Source organism: Bacillus rossius, chromosome 18 (genome assembly GCF_032445375.1).
Source record: "Bacillus rossius redtenbacheri isolate Brsri chromosome 18, Brsri_v3, whole genome shotgun sequence".
Lineage (NCBI taxonomy): Eukaryota > Metazoa > Arthropoda > Insecta > Phasmatodea > Bacillidae > Bacillus > Bacillus rossius.
In genome coordinates this window covers 8,733,927-8,757,139 of record NC_086345.1, presented here as the reverse complement: position 1 = coordinate 8,757,139, position 23,213 = coordinate 8,733,927, and the positions used below count along the sequence as shown (strand labels likewise).

Genomic DNA, 23,213 nt, shown 5'->3' with positions numbered 1-23,213 from the left:
ATCCTTGCTGTTCAGAAGCAGCAACTATCAGAAAGGCATGGCTTGCAATTGGAAATGTTGTTGTATAAGTGGTTAGAGCTACGGGCTGGGGAGACGAAAAGTCACAAGTTCGAATCCTGGCTGCCTCGAGATTTTTCACACGTGGGAAAATGTCCTTCCTGTGTCCAGGACTGGAATTTGTGTTGTCTCTTCATGTCTTAAACGAGGAATGAAATGGCAGACCCCCGCAGCATCACCCCGCCATGAATAGCTGCGGCTTCTACCACCGCCAAGTTATCTGGGGTCCGTGCTCAAGTCTGGAGCATCAACGAATCGTGATGCAAAGTTATTTGTGAATACGGCTTCGCAGTTATGCAACACAATTCTGTAAATTAAATTATGAGATAGTCTTAACTTCAGGGTTACTTAAAATGATGCTCCAAAAAAAGTTTGTGCGATGAATGGAATATACTCTCATAAATAAAATTAAATGATCAAATTTATTATGTTTGTAAGGCACCAGATAAAAACCATTATAGACGGTGGACGAAAAAGTATTGTGTAATTCTGGATTAAATATGTGTGGGTATGACTGAAAAACAAATTATTAAATTCAATTCACAAAACACATGCAGAATTCACACTATATACTTCAACTACAAATTTTACACTAAATTAAATAAAGCAATTAAATATTGTTCATCAATTTTAATCAATTAATACAATGGTGAAATAAGTCAATAAAATTAACTAGAGTGCAAATGCTAACTATGACATTACCAAACTTTATGGAATCAAAATAAAAATATTATACTCTTTAAATTGTTTAGAGCTGGGATCTATTAGTTGGAGTTTTAGCAGATATAGTTTTAGTTTCTTTGAAGAACATGAGGACTTCAATATATCAATAATTTTTTCTCCAGTCTTCAGTCATGGAGTTACGAAACCCTTGAAACTACAGACTTCTAGGTTAATTAACAATTGGAGCAGTTAAGCAGAGAGAAATTATGTAGAAATGTTATATTTATATATGACGATAACGAAATGAAACTACAATCAGGAGCAAGCCAGAACAAGGGAGAGTTGGGCAGATCTCATCAACTACTGCAGCTGGATCCTGGGGCCGTCTCTGGGGCGTCTCGGCTGCCGTGGACGGGATGAGCGACTGTTGTGGAGGTTCCTCTCTAACGACAAAATCCCCCCGGAATCTGCCGTCAGAACGGCACACGGTCCCAACGATTCAACCGGACATACAATCTCTATCTCGCAGATGTGCAGACGACAGTGTCTTCCTAAATCCTGAGTGCTGGCAACCTGCACCTCCACTCTCACGCCCAAGTCCTCTTGACGACGTTGACAGCTTCAAGACGCCACACAGTAAGTCCTTCCTCCTAGCTTATCTCTGCTTTCAAAACCTACCTCTGCATGGAGGAACACAAAGAGAACACCTGGTACAACTCTATTCTGATCGCATAAATGGTAGTGTAAAATCACTGACGGTTAATGCTGCAACGAGGGTTAAAATAAATTCAGAAAAACATTAAAATTTGCCACCTAACGACGGTAAAATGAACACCATACTTAAATAAGATGACTAGGATAACAAGATTAGGGGTTTGGCTGAGCTGCGTGACATTACACACATATGTATTTACAATCACAGAAGAAATAAACTACGAATTGCTAGAATAAAATGAGAAACAATATTACAGGAAAAAATACAAAAACAAATAATAACTGGAGTATATCCAATACTTGCAGAATCATTATCATCATCATGACAAAATATTAAGAGGACAGCTGTTGTGCAGTGCATTGCCCGGTCTAGAGCCTCTCTCTCATCAGCTTGCCACAGTCAACGTCAACCCTACTCAAACTCCACATTCAAATGAACTCTGCACCACTCATCGAAAATATTTTCAATTTGTGGGCCATTAATTACAAAAAATAATCACGATAATTAGCAACGTACCTTTTCCGTATCGTGTATGTTAAGATGTTTCTGCAACTCTTCAGACGTGAAGAATTTTTCATTACACTCAAAACAAGGCCAAGTCTGCTCTTCTTCTTCTGAAATTTTTAACAAACACGACTTCATTAGCAATCAAACATTTTCACAGATTATTAAATCATAGGATTTTTATTTAAACTATTAGTTTTTACTTTACTATTTCAGATATTCCAAGCTATGAGCAATGTTTTGTAATAAAGGTGTCCATACTAATATAAATACAGTTAACCCACATGTGATGACAAGCTATTTAAGAGGTATCAACACGCTTAATGGATTTCTGAACGTGTCATGATATGAGAACCTGATTTGAAAACTGAAAGACAATTTCTAAAACTGCTTTTCAATAAAGAATAAATGTTTCACTTAACACAAAACTTTCCTTAATGAAGGGTTCATAAATGAACTCTTGAATGTCAGTTTTCCATTTAGTAAAAATTTTTACGATTCAGCCTAACTGGAAGCATGGTAGGGCATGTATAAAAATATATCATCCCTAATTTCTTGCCTTCAATCTCCAGTTCACAAAATGCCAAGAAAAAAACAATTTGATACTTCTTGGGGCTCGGTGTCTACAAGTTAATCAATTTCAGGACTTTTTCAGCACCTTTAAATATATTTACTTGCAACTTTTTCATAGTACAGGGTCATTTTATAGATAATAAGCCAAACTAAACATAACAGCAACTGCTAAACATCACACAAGTTGGCACATACTACAGCAAAACCCCTTATTTGCACTTTTCATGGGGACAAATTAAAAAAGTGTAAAAAGCGGGAAAGTGTAAATAAAGGGAAAAGTAAGAAATACGTTAAAGTTAATTAAAATACAGTCACATCCTGCAGCGTTCATAACAAATGCGGGCTACATTACACATACGCATTGCACCACAGTAAAAAATTTTTAAATAAAAGGGCCGCAAATTGGAAATTTACCGTCGATAGCGCGCAGTGCGCGGAGAAAGGTCATTGTACTCGGTCAGCTGTTATGGCGCGACGTACCCGCCGGCTTGCTCTCTCTGTTGTCTGAGCTGCGCATGCGCAGTATAACTCACTCAACGCTCCGCCCAGACTCGTGACGTTCCATCAGCAGTCAGCCAATAGATGCGAGCTTAGCGGAAAAAAATATAAGCTCCACCTCCCGTGTACCAGTTTTGTCCAGTTCTAATACCAGTTTATTGGTATACGCACCAGTTTTCTCGCTGCCGTGACGTGTTCAAGTTTACGTTCACCTTGATGTCTTGATACCAATAATTAATTATTTGCGATCCCCAGATATAAATGGTTAGTTTAAAAAATATGCGTCAACTGTACAATACTTCCGAAATTATAAAATACGTTTAAAACAGTTACCAAGACTCCGCTCATTTTATCTAGTGAGGTTTATGTCTCGTACCAGTATTTCGGCTAAGTTGTGACATAAATATAGTAACAGAACGTTTATGCATTCGTGAGCTTACGTTTTTCCCGAGTACATTTTAGATTGCCTCCTGCTATAATTACTCGGACTTTTACACGCCTAGGCTTAAATTATTATATGTTTAGAAATAAAAGCAACTTTTCATGTTATAAAATATGATTATTTTGTGATTTAAAATGTTCACTGCCGACTATAAAAGTTAAGTTTTTAACAATGTTTTTAGGTCTACTATCGTTGTTACGTGACGTAAATAGCGGGATGGATTAGATTTTTGAGACGTAATTTGCGTGAAAGTATTGTATTGGATTAAATGGGAACCAAACGGGACCTGAAGAATATAGTGCAAATAACAGGAAAACGTAAATAACGGTAACGTAAATAAGGGGTTTCACTGTATATAGCCTCTATAGATTTGAATATGTAGATTGTGGTGCTTCATTATTTATGAGCTTCTCAAACCATCATAATGATCCAAACTGCCACTATTACAATATGTGCATTGCAATTTGTGTCTGGGGAAAAAATCAAGATGGATAAAACCAAACCGCCTTTAGCACGATAGTTGTAGAATTAATATAGACATAGATCATATTTGGGCAGCCAAATTCTACATCACCCTATTGGCAAAATATAGATTATTCCCGGAATACTAGTTAGGAAATTTAAAATTTAGTTTAAAAGTGTCAGAGAGAGAAATTTTACTGCAGATTTTTGTGTACGACCTTGCACCAAAACACCATGTAAAAATATTTTTTTTTTCACAGTCTGAGTGACGGCAGACAAGAATATGACATTCTCCCCCAAAATACTATCACTGGGGAATTCCCATCACTTTTCCACAAGTTCACATAAACTTCTTGACTATCCCTGAACAACTCCAATTCCCTTGACTTTCCAGAATTCGGATAATAATGTGTACAGAACCATTGTATTTAAAACAAGTTATAATAAGCTACACTAGAGAAATTTTTTTTCTCTCGCAAAAAAGCATTACTGGTTTAGAGACCCCGAAAAATTCGCGGGTTCAACGACCTCCAGGATGGACTCCACTATACTCTACACACTCGGGAAAATGTCAACTGCTCATTGGCTGTTGACTTGTGAGTCGTCTCGACCGGGCGGCCTGTGATTTGACACTTCTACGAGCGAGGGTCTCTAATAGGCCCTCATTACTCCAGATTAATAGTGAACCAAGGACAGAAGCAGCACTAAGGTGTAATCATTTGAATTTTTAGCATGACACGAAAATGAACCCGCGGAATTTTCCGGGTCTCCACCCAGCGGAAGACGGGAAACGCTGTGCTGCGACGGAGACGGAACCCACCTGTCTTCAGCGGCTGGAGGAGCGGCAGGCGGCGCCGGGCGGCGTAGTTGGCTCCGTACCAGACCAGCAGCTCCTGCCTCGGCGGGACGGCCTTGATCGTGGTGAAGTACAAGGAGCGCCCGTGCTGGTTCACGATCAGGTTCTGCTCCTCGGCCGTGTGGGCGGCCCTCACGAACCTCATCCAGTTCGAGCGGTCTGCAACCGGGGCGGTCAAGCGGTCGGTTCACTCGCCCCCCCCGCCGGGGCAAGCGTCGCGATGAACCGGTGCGCTTCCCTCGACCGTCACAATCCCGATTCCGTGACGCTCGAGAAAACCTTTCTCATCGCCCGCCTCATGTCCGTGGCCTGTCTCACACTCCTCTCCCAGCCGACTGCCTGCACGTATCACTTCTCCACCTACCCTCCCTACCCTCCCTACCCTCCCTACCCTACACCTGTCCCGTGCAAAGACACTCCAATAGTGGCTATTCTTTTTGAAACCACACTTATCATTTTCCTACCTACAACCAATAACTGAAAGTTAATTAAAAGCTAATAAACTCCACAGGCTAAATAATTAAACTACCGAAACTTATTAAAAGCTAATAAACTCCATAAACTACCGAAACTTAAATAACCTCACGAGTTCTCGAACTTTCCCACGTCTTTAATACTTATTGCCAACTTGCGAACTTGCGAACTTTTCATTCGGATATTACCAGATAAAAGGACGTTTACAAAAAAACTAGTTGATAAATAAAACTAACTAATGAAACATGACCGATACTCTTTTACCATTTCATTGCATTTAATTGTCTCTTGTGACTCCGATGAGCTAAATCCACACATTCGCCATAATCAAATTTAAGAAACAGTTTTTTTTTAGTACAAAATTTGCCATACAAGAGAAATAAGTTGTTCTGTAAGGGACGTTGCAGTAAACTGTTTGCAGGCGAAAAACTCTTGAAATATCTTCTTTAATGTTGAGTTTTGCAGCAAATTCCTTTACATGAGCATACAGGATTTTAAAGTTGTCATTAGCATTTACCCTTTGTTTCAACAGCAGATCGAAGACAGTTGTAGTTATTTATAATATAGTCTTTTGGCTACTTGATTAAAGTTGGTTATTAATATATATAAACAGTCATTTAAGAGTTTTGTCTAAGTGATACTACACCTAACTAAGAATCAAGAAATATGTTCAAAAAAGAAATTTCATTCCTTCCAAAGAAAGATGTAATTGTTTTTAAAATCTTAAAATAATGTAGGTATCTATAATAAGGTAAAATTATTTATTTATTTTAAAGAAAGTTAGACCAAAATACCTAAATGAAAGTGTTAATGATGGCACAATTCTAATTGAAATGAAAAAGATATGTGCTTTCATCAAGGTAAAATAAATCCTCAAACACACTAAAACGGGAGTTATAAAATCAGATTCTTGATCTAAAATAAAAATTTTAAAGTGTCCCTCATTACCACTTCAGAAAATATAATTCTTAAATGGCTTTGTTGTAATTAAATCTTTTGTACACCTGATAATTTATTTTGTCTAATTACATTATTTTTCATTTTTACATACTTTTGTTACAATGTTAAATATTAGCAATAATCGGTGTGTATGTGTGTGTGTGTGTGTGTGTGAGAGAGAGAGAGAGAGAGAGAGAGAGAGAGAGAGAGAGAGAGAGAGAGAGAGAGAGAGAGAGAGAGATGTCATCAATACATAGTAATGCAATGTAGAAATTATTTTAACAATGTTTTATGGACGGTCATGTATATTTACCATATCGTGGCTTTTATATTTGAAGTTCCTTGAAGTTTTCTTCAGGAGCGATTTTTATGAATAAAAACCTCGGCATCTATTGTAAGGTAAGTTCTAATCATTTACAAGCAAAACTTTCTTTCTTTCTTTGGTGGCGATAAATCAATTTTTTTCCCTTGCTCTGCTTGAACAGACCACTAAAAGCACACTGAAATGAGTGTGCTCATCCTAGCAAAAAGTTATAACCTTCTTGAAAAATAAGTTTTCTACCAAATAGTTGACGTATACTATTCAGGTTTTGCTGGATTAGCACACAGAAAAGCAACCCAAGATGTAATAACTGTTATTAGTTGGGAATATTTACAGAACATCCTAAGGGGCAATTCTTTCAGCTCTACGATCCCGGAAATTCCACAGAATAGGGAATGTCGGCCATCCAAAATAATTAGAGATGGTGATTTATAGCCTTTAAAATAATGACATTTAGCATTTTGAATTTGAAATTGAGCATTTTGTAGCATTTTTAAAAACAAGATTTAGCCAATTCTCTCATTTTACATTACTGAAGAAAAGTATATTTTTAAAAAAGAAACAGTTGCTTGCCGTTTTACCGACTTTTTTTCTTCCTCCGACTTCTCGGTGAATATTTTTTTTGCAGCCTGATGTCCCTCAGACTAAAATGTGCTTTTCAAGTACATCTTTTTTTTTCCACTCCAGACGGTGATTACATAAATTGCAAATTAAAATATTCGTATCACTTTCGTAGAACTGTTCACTTTTGTATTCATTTATGCGATCGCGAATGGAAATGACGTTTCGTCCCATTTTTACCACGAGAAATAACAGTATACAACACATTCACGAGTATGCACGTATTTGTAAACACACCACCTTTCACAGACTACAACAAGAATGCTGCTTTCACGTGAAACGGCCAGAAAATGGGACTTGCAATTGTTAGCGCGGCGAAGCAGAGATGTCGCAATATGGCGGCCTAAAAACTTGTACTCTGCAAGATGACGGCCAATCTTCCAGCTAGTTGTTCTTTGCTTTGTTTACAATCGCGAGGCACGGATGGCCATTCTTCATTCAAAATTTACGAACAATAGTTGTGAATGACGTGACAATAAGATACTTGTGCTGAATACGCCATAAAATGATGGTTTCTTTTGATACTGAACTGAAACGAAATACAATCAGTAAATAAATTGTGTGGAGTGAAGACGAATCTACGTTTTTTTTTAACCCTGATTTCGCATTCATCTCGGAATAGTCTAGATTTCGCATTTTATAGCGGAAAAAAATTATAATTTAGCATATTTTCGCATCTATTTCACAAAAAACGAAAAATCACCATCCCTAAACATAATGTATATATATAAAAAAAAAACATGCATGGATTTTAAAAATCAGATGCGGCAAATTCCTTCTAAAGAAACTCTTTCTAGCAAAGATCTACGGATGCGGTGTCCCTAAAATTCTATTGCTAAAAAGTTTATTTGCAAACGTTACTACTGAAATACTAATACGTATATTGATTAAAAACACGCGTTACGACACTTACTCTCATTGGACGTGTCCAGTCGATGCATGAGCCCGTCGTCCAGCTCGACCAGCAAGTGCAGCGACGGCAGCTGGGAGGCATCTCCCGGGTCCGCGGGGCACGCCGCCTCCTCCAGGACCCCTTCAAAGGGGCCGAACTGCACTCTCTTGGGGATCTGCTTGCGCGCAAACACACCGCACACTGGAACACAACCACCCACACGGTCGTCACCCACGCCGCGGACTAACCACCACCTATCACACAGTGGACGGAGGGTCCGACACACTTTTCAAACACAAATCTCAAATTTGATTCTTAAAAGATTGCCACAAATACAAAAGAGTCAGGGATAAAATTATTACGTGAGCAATGCGGTGTGCGGAGAATTAATTAAGAAATTGATGTCAACAGATTAAGAAACGGCCGGAGCTAGGAACAGTTACATTATGGCCGACATGCTTTTTTTTAAATAAATAAATAAATAAATAAAAAAAAAATATTATTTTGTGCAACTGAAGAAGACCATAGAGTTGGGACATGAAAGACTGCACAAGTTAAACAAATAGAGTTACACTATAGTGCGGTTTCCCAAATCAACATTCATTACGGACAAAAGTAAAATTATTTTGTTGTAAAACTAGTATAGGAATTTTAACACATAAACTTGTCCTTATATATATATATATATATATATATATATATATATATATATATATATATATATATATATATAAATTGTGCTGAACATGTTGGTTACAAAATGAATTACAAATTCAAGAATAAAAAAATTATGGCTCTAAGTTTGCTATACAAAATAAAGTAAAAACAATAACTATAAAAATAGATAAAGTGAGCATGCTCATAACAAAAAATGTGCAATGGCACAGCAAACACAGCAACTTAAATTTTGAGGAAACATTCAACACATTAAATTTTTATTTTATAAAATAAAACACAAACATTTACTTGTTTAGGAAATTAATAATATATTTTTTTGCAAATGTTCCTGCAATGATAAACAAACATCCTCTCGTCATTGTAGCTTTTGAGACAGATACAAAAATTAGCTTCTGAAGAGATGATTAATTTAATCCTTGTCAAATACACAGATTTTTTCCTGCGAGCCCAACGCTGAGAGCGGGCCAGGCCCTGGTGACTATGGTACACGTTTCTAAGGAAGGTCTGAATCTCATCCCGACACGGGAAACATCACGCTTCTCCGCCAGTTCCGTGTGCTCTCAACATATGGTGGTGTCCACTCAACATCCTTCTGCTACAAAACGTAACCCTCCGAACGACAACAGTTAGATAACTTGTAGAAATAGTTTGGCTGAGATTAGAGGAGGCTGTGTAGTGATGTTGGTGCTTCGCTCAGATTGGCTGGGGGATATTGGCTCTAGCCAATCACAGCTCAGTCCTCAACAGGAGCTAGCCGCAGTGTTTTTCTTGACAAATTTTCCCCCTGGGAAAATGAAATTGAAGTTAAGATTAGATATAAAAAGCGAGATTTTGCTGAGGTGCACAGTTATTCAGAAGCTGTATTTGGGTACGTAATTAATGATTACTTGGGGCATTTTTTAGGGTGTTTTAAACTATTCATATCGGGACTGTAATCACCGAGATGTTATATAGCAGGGATTAGAATAAAGTGTGAGTTTTGTGTAGAATTTGTTGTTACGAAAATTAATGCCGTTTTTATCTAGTGGGATTTTTAGGTGTATGTGTAGGTATACTGTACATGTGTTAAGTGGATAATTTACAAATATGTGGAGGTGTTTGTTTTATAAAACTTGTAGAACATTTTTCTAGTGCCTATTGACATTACCCAAGACCTAATTTCCATACATGAAATCAAGGGAACAGTAGAAGTAAGGTATCTTGACAATTTATTTTTCTTCAGTAGTAGTAGAAAGAGAAAGAGAGAGAGTCTGTTTAACATTCCTTAAAAATGTATTTTCATTCAAGTTTTTAACACTAGGTATGATCACTTCACTGTAACATTATTAACATTTTTACATTCAAATTACATTGAAAATGAAGATCAATTTAAGGCTCTGTCTTACACTGCGATTGGATTATTTTTATTTTATTGTTATTTAAAACAATTAAGGAATTTTCCCGTCAATTTATTCAGATGCATTTTATTGTCGGGTCACCAATTTCCTCACCAGATATTTACTTAACTTTTATTTGCAAGGTGTAAATTATCAGGTAAATGATTATAATTTTGAACACTTGCATACGCAGGGGTGCAAAAACTAAATTTCCAAAGGGGAGGCAATATACCTTTTTATAAAGAATCATTGATCCCCCCTATTGAAGCTGGTGGTCCGGGGGTCCTCCCCCGGGAAAATGTGTATTTCAAGGTAGAAAATGGTGCTATTTAAGCAGTTTTATTATATAAAAATTGATTACACAGCACTTTCTTTGCCCCCGATTGCCCCCACTTAAAGGTTTCAGAGGGGGGGGGGGGGGCCAAATACCCTTATTCCCCCCCCCCCCTGTTGTTGCGCCTCTCTGCATACGTAACATTATTAAATAATATTAATATCAGTAAGGAAAATGTTTAGCCCGGACACGAAATGCGAGAGAGCTATGGGGACGACGGCAAGAGGACGGAGCTTACGCTTGTCGCCCGCGACGGAGCCGGGCACCTTGCTGACTGCCAGCAGGGGGGGCAGGGTGGCGAGCGCCCGCGAGGGGACGGGCTTGTCCGAGATGCTCTGCAGCTGGTGCTGCTCGCAGCTCATGTCGCCTGACACGCAGCAGTCCTCGCACTCTGCAAGCCACCGGTGCACCTTTCAGGCGCCGGCGCTACCCCCGTCAACACTACCTTACCCCCGATATCCATGTCCCATCACCATTCCATCAACACTACCTTATCCCCAATATCCATGTCCCATCACCACTCCATCAACACTACCTTATCCCCAATATCGATGTCCCATCACCACTCCATCACTACCTTATCCCCAATATCGATGTCCCATCACCACTCCATCAACACTACCTTATCCCCAATATCGATGTCCCATCACCACTACATCACTACCTTATCCCCAATATCGATGTCCCAGCACCACTCCATCACTACCTTATCCCCAATATCGATGTCCCAGCACCACTGCATCACAACTTCATCAACACTACCTTATCCTCAATATCGCTGTCCCATCACCACTACACCACGACTTCATCAACACTACCTTATCCCCGATATCGATGTCCCATCACCACTCCACCACAACTTCATCAACACTACCTTATCCCCAATATTGATGTCCCATCACAACCACATCAGAACTTCATCAACACTACCTTATCCCCAATATCGATGTTCCATCACAACTCCACCACCACTTCATCAACACTACCTTATCCCCAATATCGATGTCCCATCACCAATACATTACAACTTCATCAACACTACCTTATCCCCAATATAGATGTCCTATCACCACTACATCACAACTTCATCAACACTACCTTATCCCCAATATCAATGTCCCATCACCACTAAATCACAACTTCATCAACACTACCTTATCCCCAATATCAATGTCCCATCACCACTAAATCACAACTTCATCAACGCTACCTTATCCCCAATATCGATGTCCTATCACCACTCCATTACAACTTCATCAACACTACCTTATCCTCAATAATGATGTCCTATCACCACTACATCACTTCATTATAATTCTACTACTACACAAACACCAGTCCATCCCAACTGCAATACCACTCCATTTACACCACATTAACTACATCACTAACCCATAGTCACTCTGCTGAAACCCCATTGACTACTTCATATTTACCCACCATCAATACATTATAACTCCATCGCTAACTCACTACCTCATCACAACTCCACCACTATATCACCACCATTTCATAACCAGTCCATCACTACATCACCTCTTCATCATTACCTTACTACTAACCCATTACCACTTAATTACTACCTATTAATAGGCCCTACTCTATTAACACCCCAACACCACTTCATTCCAACTCCATCACAATCTCACCAACACTACCTTATCATAAATATCAATGTTCCATCAGCAGTCCATAACTAACCCATCACATCTACATCACTTCATTATAATTCTACTACTACACAAACACCACTCCATCCCAACTGCAATACCACTCCATTGATACCACATGAACTAAATCACTAACCCATAATGATTCCACTGGAACCCTAATCACTACATAATTACCCATCATCAATGCATTACAACTGCATCACTACCTCATCACAACTCCACCACTACATCATCAACACTTCATAACCACTCCATCACTACCTTATCACAACTTGACCATTCTACACACTGGCACAAAAACAAACTGACTAGGGGATCATGGTGCACCAGTTGTCCCAGGTGAAACTGGGATTCCTCACAAGTTAGACATGCAGCTGGCATCACACTGAGCCAGTAGTTCCACTGCAAAGCATTGTGTTGTTCTTATCTCCACCCGCTTCGCCCGCGTACGTCTCTTACAAACTACCTTCATTCTCAGACTGATGGTGGACACAAAAGATTGCACACGAGATTAATTTTCCAGATTTTCCTTGACCTATAAGAATTTTTATCTATTATACAGATCAAGTCAGAAATAGATTGACAATTCAACTGTAGTTTTATCATTACAAAAAGTAATTATAAAATAGTAATAAATATTGTCGATAGATATACTAAAAATGTATAGTTTCTAAATACTTTACAGCAAAATTTTGTTTCGCATTAGCAAACATTTAAATAATATCATCTTTACACAGAACTATTATTCCATATTACATATAAACAGATGCAAAAGAATAAAATTATCAGGCATATGTTTTTATATAATCCCATTGCTAAAAATATTGACTTGTGAACACAGTGACTTATACAGGCTGTCCATAAAAGAACATCCCAGTTTCAATGGAATATTATAACAGTTTAATTTCAACAATTTATAACAAATCATACATCAATTTAAAGGTAAACTAACCTAGTTTTTCTTACAAATGCTTAATATGTGCCCCTTTAGTTATACGGCACACATCCAACCTAAATAGCCAATTATCTCACATTTTAGTTAAATCCCGGATTAATTCTGTGTCTGAACTGTGGCAAATCATCAGGTGGCGGCGGAACTTAGACACAATATTTTCTAAAGCTCTAACGGAAAAAGGTCGAACGGCGTTCGGTCAGGTGAATGTGGAGGCCCACGAAAAACAACTCTGTTGACGATTACAACCAATCCAACGGTCATCTGGCTTTAAAAAGCATGTTAGTAACTGTAACCGGCGTGGACTTTAAAAAAAACGCACATTGAACTAAAATAATTACAGATTCACTCTTAGCAAACTGCAGAACACAAAACACTTTACACCCAGGAGTCGCATGCAAGAACACAACAAAGAATTACTTGCACATGCGCTTATCTAAAACTGAGTTACTCTTTAACTGTGACCTTGAACCAACACACTACAACACTTACAGTTGGTACTATTAAAATTTATAACTGGGGCACACTTTCATGGACATACCCTCTCTCAGATCTTTAGCTCTAAGAAGAGAGCTATTAGATGACCTTTTTATCTATAACTGTTATACTAATAAAACAAAGTGCAATTATATTCTAGAAAATACCTATAACAGTCGACAGGCACCTTTATTATGCTCCTTAGGCAAAACAAATGATATATTATACAGAATTACATCTAATTTTAATAAACATGGTTGCTATTTCTCTCTATCAAAAAATAATTTAAATATAAAACAATTTTTCTTATCTTAATTTAAATTTAATATGTTTAAGGTTAATGATGCTACCATTATGTAATTTTTTTTTATAAACAGGTTCTTGATTATCTTTATTGTTGTTATATATTTATGAAACTTATTTTTTTTTTATCTGTTAGTTGCCTGCTGTGTTGTCTTGTGTATGTGTTATTATAGTATTGTCCTATTTGTTTTGTTTCATGTGGTTGTTTTGTCTATGTAATTTTTATGTTTATCGTGCGTACCACCCATGGCGTTATACCGTCGGTAGGCATGTAACAAATTGGTAAATTGGTAAATAAATAAAATAAAATAAATACTGTATTAAACTAACAGAGATCCTTATTAAGTTAGTAATAAAGTTCCAATCACCAGCAGCAAAGTTAAACAAAGTAATGATTTTCTACAATTAGTGACTTTTCAAGCACCTAAGTTACTATACAGTGAGCCAGCTGAAGGCACGTGTGCTGGGAGTTGGGAGTGGTGAAGGGCATGGGCGACCGCAGGCCCGGACTGTACCTCAAGTACTGAGCCGAGTGGGACAGGTTATGTTCGGTTGCGACATCGCTGCCCCTGGCAGTTCAGTCCGCTCTCCCTGCTGCCGCACCATTAATTACTCGCAACTACCAACTTGTTGCACCAAAATAAACAATGTTTCATTGAAAAAATATATATATTTTTATTTATAAAAAAATTATTAATTTAGTAATAGGGAAGATATTATGGCTTTATTTTAAAGCCAATTTTGTTTATAAAACAAGAGATTTTAATTGGTTTTATTTTTTTTAATGAAATCTCTTTATTAAAAGCTTTAAAGTTTAAAGACAATATTTTAGTCCAATTTGGTTTTTAAAATACAGGATTTCATGTTATTTTTTTGACGTGACGTCTAATAAATCGATGAACGCCAGCTGCACGCACGAAAAAGTGTCCCACTACGGATGTCCCACTACGGATGTGTCCTGTTTGCTCATTGTACGCTGCATGGCATCTCTCTTCATGCTCATTGTACGCATGCGTAACATCTCTCTTCCACTCGATTGGAACAACCATCGATTTGACTTTTCAAACATATTTTCGTCGTTTGAATTATTAATATTATGTAATTTAACGATCGTCCACCGATTTTCAGCACAATCGGTACGGTTATTTAAAAGTAATGAAGAATATTGAAATACGTTTTGAACCAACAATGGTGTTTCACAGTTACACATAATAATTCAAATTACACCCGGGATCTTTTGCACAATGTTTTAAAAAATATTGTAACACATTATAAATAAGTTTGGTGTATTTGGGATGCCTATTTGTTATAAAATCATGTTATAAAAATGAAATTATATTCCCCTACCGTGAACAAAATTTTTATTAACTTTCATATAGATAACATCTGAAACTACTATTATTCAAGTATGGCCTCGTGGTCGTAAGGTTAGCCACGCTAACTTCTAATCGAAAGGTTGTCGGTTCGAATCCTGGCAACTGAAAAAAAATGTTTGTACTTGTAAAAATAAATACGGCACATGCAACATTTCAAAAGTAATAAATATATTTGAATTAATGAATGCAAATAAAAGTAAATTTATTAATTAAATTGTACATTTCATCTCACTCCTTTGTATCCATACAAAATAGTGATAATTCAATAAAAATGATTCAATTTTATTCATAAAAGTATGAAGAGGTAGATTTTATCATACAAAAGATAGAAAAATTAAAAAAAAATTTCTTCCTCAAAGAATATAATATTTTTAATGCCTAAATGGTTTGGTTACATTACGGCTCAGTCTCAGGCCGAATATGATATTTCCTTTTCTTCTAGATTAATCATTTCATCAATGTTTTGTTATGACGTTGTCACGTTAAACTATCGTCCGTAAACCGACTTTACAGACAACAATTTTTTTTTAACAGACGCTTTTCGGATGTCTTGAGTAGTTTTCAAATCAGGTGGATTAAAGCCAGGAAGCAGGGGCCTTAAAGCCTCGCTCCGACGTGGGGGAAGATAGTCGCTCTCTATCGCGACAGTTAAAAACACACGCGGGCAGGCTTCACTCCCGCCGCGGATATCAGCAAGTAAGTTCGCGTGCCAGCGACAACAGAAACACTGTTGGGCAATCCTTAAGTCGCTGCATAAGTAGCGCTTTTTGGGCGGCGCGGCTTGATAAGCCTGAAATGGGGGCAGGTCCACCCCCCCCCCACCTTTTTTTTATATAGAAAAGCTGCTTGGTAGTACTAACTCCACCAAAATATCGATAAAATTTTTATGCTTCAATAAGAGATGCACAATAAAACAAATTAAATCAATTCTTCTAATCCATGCACTTTGGTACAACTTTTGTCTGGAAATAACGAAGTCCTTGAATTTCAAACATTAAAAGATTTCTTTATTTATGATTGGAAATAAATCTTGGTTAAATGTTACTTAACTTCATTATTTAACTTGCACTTCGGTGCTATATGGTGCATTAACTTTCATTTCGGTGTTATACGGTGTCATGATGACATGCATTTCTGTGTTATTTCTGTTTTATCATAATTCACTGTATTATCTAGTCCCTATTTATTGATTTACTTTGCTTATAGTTTTTAAAATAAACCTAATGGTTAATACAAATTATGTATTTTTATAAGAAGTGTTATTTCCAAATTTTCAATTTTGAAAATGTTGGGTAGAACCAGGCCTACCCCCGCTGGAGGATACGGAACAAGACGCACGGGACATCAGTCCACAGGGACGGAGTCAAGTGAAAATACAGGTCGAGATGGAATGACCACGTTAGGAAAAGTAGGGCGAGAAAAATTAACAAGCAGAAAGACAGAGAAAATAGGATCCGTAATAGATGATAAAAGATTACACTTAAAATGTCAATGATGGTGGCAGGTTTTCGTCTTAACGGCCCAGCCTGTGTTGGATATTTCAGTGGATAGCGATGATCCTCACGGTGGCAAAAATAACGTAGTATGTGCTAGTTTCAAAGAAGAATGGCTTGTTAGTTTTCAAACAACAAATGTTGGCTTTCCTTTGGGAGATAATCTAACCTCATTGACGATTTCATGCGAAGCACCATAATACTCTTGCTTCTATATCTCACAGATAACTCTTGACATTGCTTAAAGCATGCAGCTACAGAAACACAAACATGCAAACCCATTAACTGTTGTTGCCAGTGATTTTATACATCAGTTTTTTCTTAAAAATTTAGATACAGAACATGCAAAGTGAAAATTATGAAAAAAAGACCACCCTATCATTGATTGACCTTGTTTCTGAGTTACGTTCCAGTGTTCAAATTAATGATGAGTCGAATCCACTTTCTCTTATATCAGATTCTTGAGTTTTATTCTTTATATAAGGAGTGTCTTTAATCTGAATCTAGATTACAAAAGTCAGGAATAAACTAATATATGAGCAAAAACACACAAAATATGCTAAATAAATATGGCAAGGTCATGCATTAATCATATAAAATCCATATAAAATGTGATTAACTAGATAGACCACACTTTTCTCATAAGTCATAATTGTTGCATCAAATAACTTTCTATTAACATGAAACCAGACTAAATAAAACTACCACACAGACATTTGATTTTGACAAAATTCACTTAAAGTAGCACTTAAAACACTGTTGTTACGACCCCTCACCATTCCTGAGAATAGGGTCGTAATAGAAACGGGGTTGTAAAAATTTTTTTGGACCAACTGACCTCCCCTCACCCGAATCCCTAAATGTCAAAATATGCCATTTTTTCACACCAAGTCCATGTTCAGTAGCCTCTAGCAAGAAATTGGCAGATTTTCAATCTCAAACATAAATTTACTTCAACAGCAGACGCCTTCCGAGAAGGAGAATGTTAGGAAGAGGCAGTATGTGCCGTGCCTGCGGAAAATAGTTTTATTATGCAGTGCAGCGACCCTTTTTGTCAACCAATGAGCATTCATTCAGTCGGTCGCTGTGTATATTTACTATATTTACTAGAAAAACAGGTCATTTCACTTTACGATAACAAAGTCCTCGCGTCTTACGTTTATAGCCTGATGTTTTCTACCCGATTCATAGAACTACCTTAGCCATGTTTTGAAAGAAATTAACTATCGTTGAGCCAGTGTTGTGCGCTGTTTAACAGACATGTTTAATACTTTTATCGACCTGCTGTCAGTTCGAATACATTTTTACTCTATTCTTGGTCAAATTAAGTCAGTTGATAACCCAATTATTATGTATCTTACCAAGCACGATAAATCAGACTTTTTCTGTATCATTTTCTCTTAATTTCTGTGTCGTTGTGTATAGTGGAAAATAAAAACCCTCCACATGAAAAACCCTAAAATAAAACAGAAAATTTTTATTTCATGTCCAATGTAAAAAAATTTGGTGATCTTGAAACTTTTCCCGAATTGTTTACAAAATCAATACTAAAGACCAACTAAATTAGAGCAACAAAAAATGGATTTAACACATTACTATGTGTATCAATTGCTGAAAAACTTATTAAGTGTACTTTTTAAAAAAACATCAAAAATAAAACACATGCAGTATGGCAATTTTTTAACATGAAAATGTAAAACTTATGACAAGCCTTCATAGTAAGTAACAATATTTTAGTTACTAAATATGCTAATACACTTCCTATTATGTTTTATCATGCAAACACAAAAACTTCAATAAACAAAAGAACTCTTACTTTTAATATCCGTGCTGAAGTAAATGTTTCTCACTTAAAAGAAAAACAGAACTATAAATACATGTCTATCATAAATATTTCCAAACATTAAAAAAAAAATACTCAAGAAGCACAATAATACTACAACAACTAAAGTCTACAATACACCTGCCCCTTGAAGTAACGCCTTTATTTCGTTCCAAGAAAACAAAGCACTAACCAAAACAGTGCTAATTGAATACATTTTTTCCATGAGACTGTATGTTAATCAAAGTAATTCATTTTCGAAACAGGTAAGTGTGCTTGCTGACTGCCATTTTAATCACGACACTGCTCCCTTTAAAATCAATATACAGCACTATTATGTATCTAAAAACATTCGAGGTACATGGAAATAAATTTTTGGATAAAATTTTTGAGATTAAACAACCTGAACTTAAATTACAGTGTCAGAAAATTCACAGAACTCATTGTGTACATACAGGACTTGGATATAACATTCCTAAGTAAAGCTAACATTTTTGATATGTTCTTTAAATGATTCATGCAATATGGAACTTTGATTTAATGCAGTTTTTTTTGGACATATGACATTGCAGTTTTGCACTGTTTGTCATTCACAGAATTCTGTGAATTTTTTATCTTCATATTTTTATTTGATTTTTGATTTTCGTAATTTTACCATGACAAACAGTGCAAAACTGCAATGTCTTATGTCCAAAAAAAAAATGCATTAAAACATTTTTGAGTCACAAAATAATAAAGGTATTATTATAGGAAAACTATATTTCAGTTCTAATAAATTTCCAAAAAGCATAATATTAATTTCTTCTAATATTAGAAAGATTATTTAACTTGTTAATGTAATTCCCACTGTTTATTTATTTTTTACTAAATGTGTATCTGCCTCTAGTGCATTCTAGTAGGCGCAGGGTAAACTAGGGCTGAAAGTGTCTAGCTTCTCTCTCCAGAGCTGCTGCAAACATGTGAGATGGTGTAATATAAACATTAGCTGAACAATCGAGCATCGAAAATTTTTCTGCATATTGAACTATATTAAATGGGGTAGGGATCGTCCATTAATCACGTGAGGCTCGAAAAAGGGGGGGGGGGGGGGGGTCGGGAAAAATCACGAAATATCACAAGGGGGGAGGGGGGTGTAGAGTGATATCACGTGTATTTATTTTTTTCGCGCGATTTCTACTTATACGCCTTTCCTTTATTATTTTTATGCCAGTGAGAATAAACCTGCAACCTTAATGTGTGTCTGGACATTTTCATCACTGTGCTTAATTTTCCAGAATTAAATTAGATTATACCTATATTTAAAGATAATATTCTGAAATTTTTAAAAATATTTTGTACCAAAAAAAATACACGTGATTTATTGGGGGGGGGGGGGGGGGGGGGTCTAAAACATCACCACAAATCACTAGGGGGGAGGGGGGGGTTAAAAAATTTCTAAAAAAACATCACGTGATTAATGGACGACCCCGTAAAGTAAATACGCAATGAAGAAAGCAAATATCTATAAAGAAAAGAGGAAAACTATAATTTCTTGATTCATCACATTATTAATTAATTACGTTGTACTTGTATTTAATGGTACACAAGTGCTGTTGCCATTGTATGAACACAGAAATAGAAATTTAGGTGAAAGAAAGCGCTACTTTGAATCTATGACTGCACTACTTTAAATCATGCCATAATTATTCATTAGCATCATTACTTCAAAACTGCGCAAACTGAATAGTGTTTCTTCCAGGGGTGGGTGCGCTTACAAAAGTAAAACTTACGTAACTTAAAATTACAGTTCAATGAAAACCAAATAGTACAACCATTTCCATTAGGTGTGAACATAATTTAGAAATGGATATCTTGAAGAAGGTTATAAACGTATACAGTAAAGCTTACACAAACACTACACAAGATTTATGATTTTCAAAATAATATTAAAGGAAATTATATTTTCAATCATAATGCAAAAATAAATCACAACAGAGTAGAGTTGCAATAATGTACTCCTTGTCAACTACACAATTGATAGTGTCTGAATTTCTGAATTTCCCTTCCTCAAATATTTTTCTTCTGAGATTTTTTCCTCAAATATCTGCAGTTCTACTACTCACTCCTGAAGCATTAAGTAGCCAAGCTCGGCAAACTCACACCAACAATCATGACTCATAGTCACTTGGAAATTTCTCCAGTAGTAAGACTTAAAAATTTTGGGAGACAGACACTGATATTCTTGGGTAAATTAGGAAAAATTCTTAAGTGAATAGTAATACTTTAAATGTTTCTAGTTAAAAATACATGTATACCAAACCAAGAGCCATGTGAATTTTATATAATGCAATAAAGTAAACGACAGATTAATCTTTTGTACATTCTACTTACCACTAATTATTTTCAGAGAAGCAATCTAATAATAATTTAATAAAAGCAAGTTATTAGATATTTATATCAATGAATTAATGACGTGATCTTATCTCTTCCAAAACTTACCACCCCCTCCCCAGCCCATCAGAACACTGCAATTATTATTGTCATCGGATGGTTTGCCATGGAAATCTATGGTTGAGAAAATTTTAGTTGACTGGGGTGTAACTACTGTGGCTGGAGAAAAAAAGGCGAGTCAGAAGGGTAAATGAAGGGAAATACATTCTATTGGAGAATGGGATGGGAGAGAAAATAAATATCTCAGTGGGCCAACAACGCGGAGTAAAGTACAGGGAACAGCTGTCGTCAACTTTGACCTTGCCATGACCTTGAAGACTTCCAGCTAGGGCGAGTGCACAGACCACAGGTAGTTTTTGTTTTGAACGCTGAATTGGCACGGGCCTCCGAGATACTTCGATTATATTTTCTTCCTCCCCCCTCTCCAACCGTTTGAAGTTATTTTGATCCCCTTTATTAATGTCTCTATGCTTATCCAACAGATTTTAATGACTATAATTAGTTTCTTAAAAACCCTGTGAACAAGTGATATGTATATTGTATTTTTCAAATGCTTGTTGTTCGAAACTGAGATAAATATTTTATGTCTGCCTCCAACTGCCGCTCAAGTGCTATGGTAACAATCTTAGGCCATTACATGCTGTTATTTACAGTACAGCAAACAATAATTGAATTCCATTTAGGGTACCATAATATCTCATTGAAATGAACATAATTATGGTTTGATGCACCATAGTTATCATTCAAGAAAATTTAACTAAACATTTGTGAATATTCATAAATAGATATAAAAATTTGTGAATTAAGTACTTTACAAAGATATTTGGGAGTGATTCGCGAGTAAAAACATATTTAAATTTCATTAAAAGACATTTTCCATTATGTAATAATTTTTAGTAATTTTTCACCAATTGGTGAGTCAATTTTTCCAGGTCTCTATTCATGACAGTACACAACTCATAAAAAAAAATGCTATGCATGCATAAGTTTTTATGCAGTTTTATTGTACTTGTTAATAAAAATGTAAATTAAAAAGTACACAAATACCAACATGACTTTAACTGAAGATTATTTCTGAGCAAGTACATCCTGTAGAATGACTCTTGGTTAGGAAATTGGCTTAAAGTATGCTTGAGTCAAACACAATGTACACTAACGCCCTAACATTGTGGTAGCCAATTATCTCTGTAAGGATACGCCTTAATGTTGTATGTGACAAATAAGCTCTATAAGCATATACATGCCCCTATTACGGTGTTAACATAGTTCTGTACCCTAACAGAATACACTATAACATGCCCCAACTTATGGTAACCAAATTGTTCTGTACTATCATGTGATAATTAGTACCACAACAAAATAAAAATAACACCTATTTATTTTTAAAGAACACTCAACAATAGTAATCAACATGAAATTCAACACAGGATTCTCGAATATGTCCAAAAGAAACAACTTATGTCCAAATCTATGTTCAGTTACGTTGGGCACATGTTTATTAATTTTCAAAAGTCTATTTATTATTTGCCTTCAGCTAGTCAGACACGAGACTCTGACTCCTAGGACTACTGGAACTGTGTGCAACAGTTTGATGAAATAATTTGTTGCATCTAATAAAATTATTGAAAACACATCAATGCTAATTACGTGCGTGATTATAATAGTGTTCACTGGGACGGAGCTATCGACTCACAGCGCAAACGTCTCTAAATGTTGGTGCAGCCAGCCATACCCGAGTCCTGGTACAAGGGAATTTCTCAACCTTATGATTCGCAGTAAAGTCGTCACCGCGCGCTGCCTTCATTTGATGACGTCCGGAGTAGTTAGTTCTAGCATTCAACTACACCTTTGTAGTTAAATGGAACGCCGATCTGCTACAAACGTCCAAATTCCCCACGGGAATTATCGCCGAGATCACGCCATATTCCCGGCGTCAGAAGCACTTTTTTTCTCTTTATTTTAAATTTCGCACTGTCTGTATTAGCCGACCAATCCAAACGTTGACGCTAGGCGTCATTATTACAAGTGACCAATTATAATGTTATTGTTTCGAACCACGGCCGAATGTTGTTGATTTTCTGGGTCGTCATGGCAACGTCCGAGGCCGCTGACGCTCATGGCCACGTTAAAACAAAACACTGTCGAAAGTCCGGGAAACGAAACAAAAACAAAACAAATGAGCTTCAAAACAGTTGCAGTGAACCTGTAAATACCTTAGTATTACAACAAATTTGCTATATGTAAATGGGAGAATCATGAATGATGAACATGAAGTACAGCT

At 36.4% G+C, this 23,213-nt stretch overlaps 1 protein-coding gene across 2 annotated transcripts in view; it reads right to left on the bottom strand.

The window, feature by feature from the left end:
* LOC134541229 (PR domain zinc finger protein 10-like) overlaps positions 1–23,213 on the bottom strand; it is a 119,073-nt gene that overhangs the window by 77,310 nt on the left and 18,550 nt on the right. The window contains exons 7-10 of one of the 2 annotated variants that reach the window (XM_063384494.1): positions 10,645–10,797; positions 8,040–8,219; positions 4,735–4,929; positions 1,952–2,049 (exon numbers count right to left, since the gene is read on the bottom strand). In XM_063384494.1, the coding sequence (XP_063240564.1) occupies positions 1,952–2,049; positions 4,735–4,929; positions 8,040–8,219; positions 10,645–10,797 (626 nt within the window). The remainder of the gene's footprint in view (positions 1–1,951; positions 2,050–4,734; positions 4,930–8,039; positions 8,220–10,644; positions 10,798–23,213) is intronic. The other variant, XM_063384495.1, reaches the window with a different exon arrangement.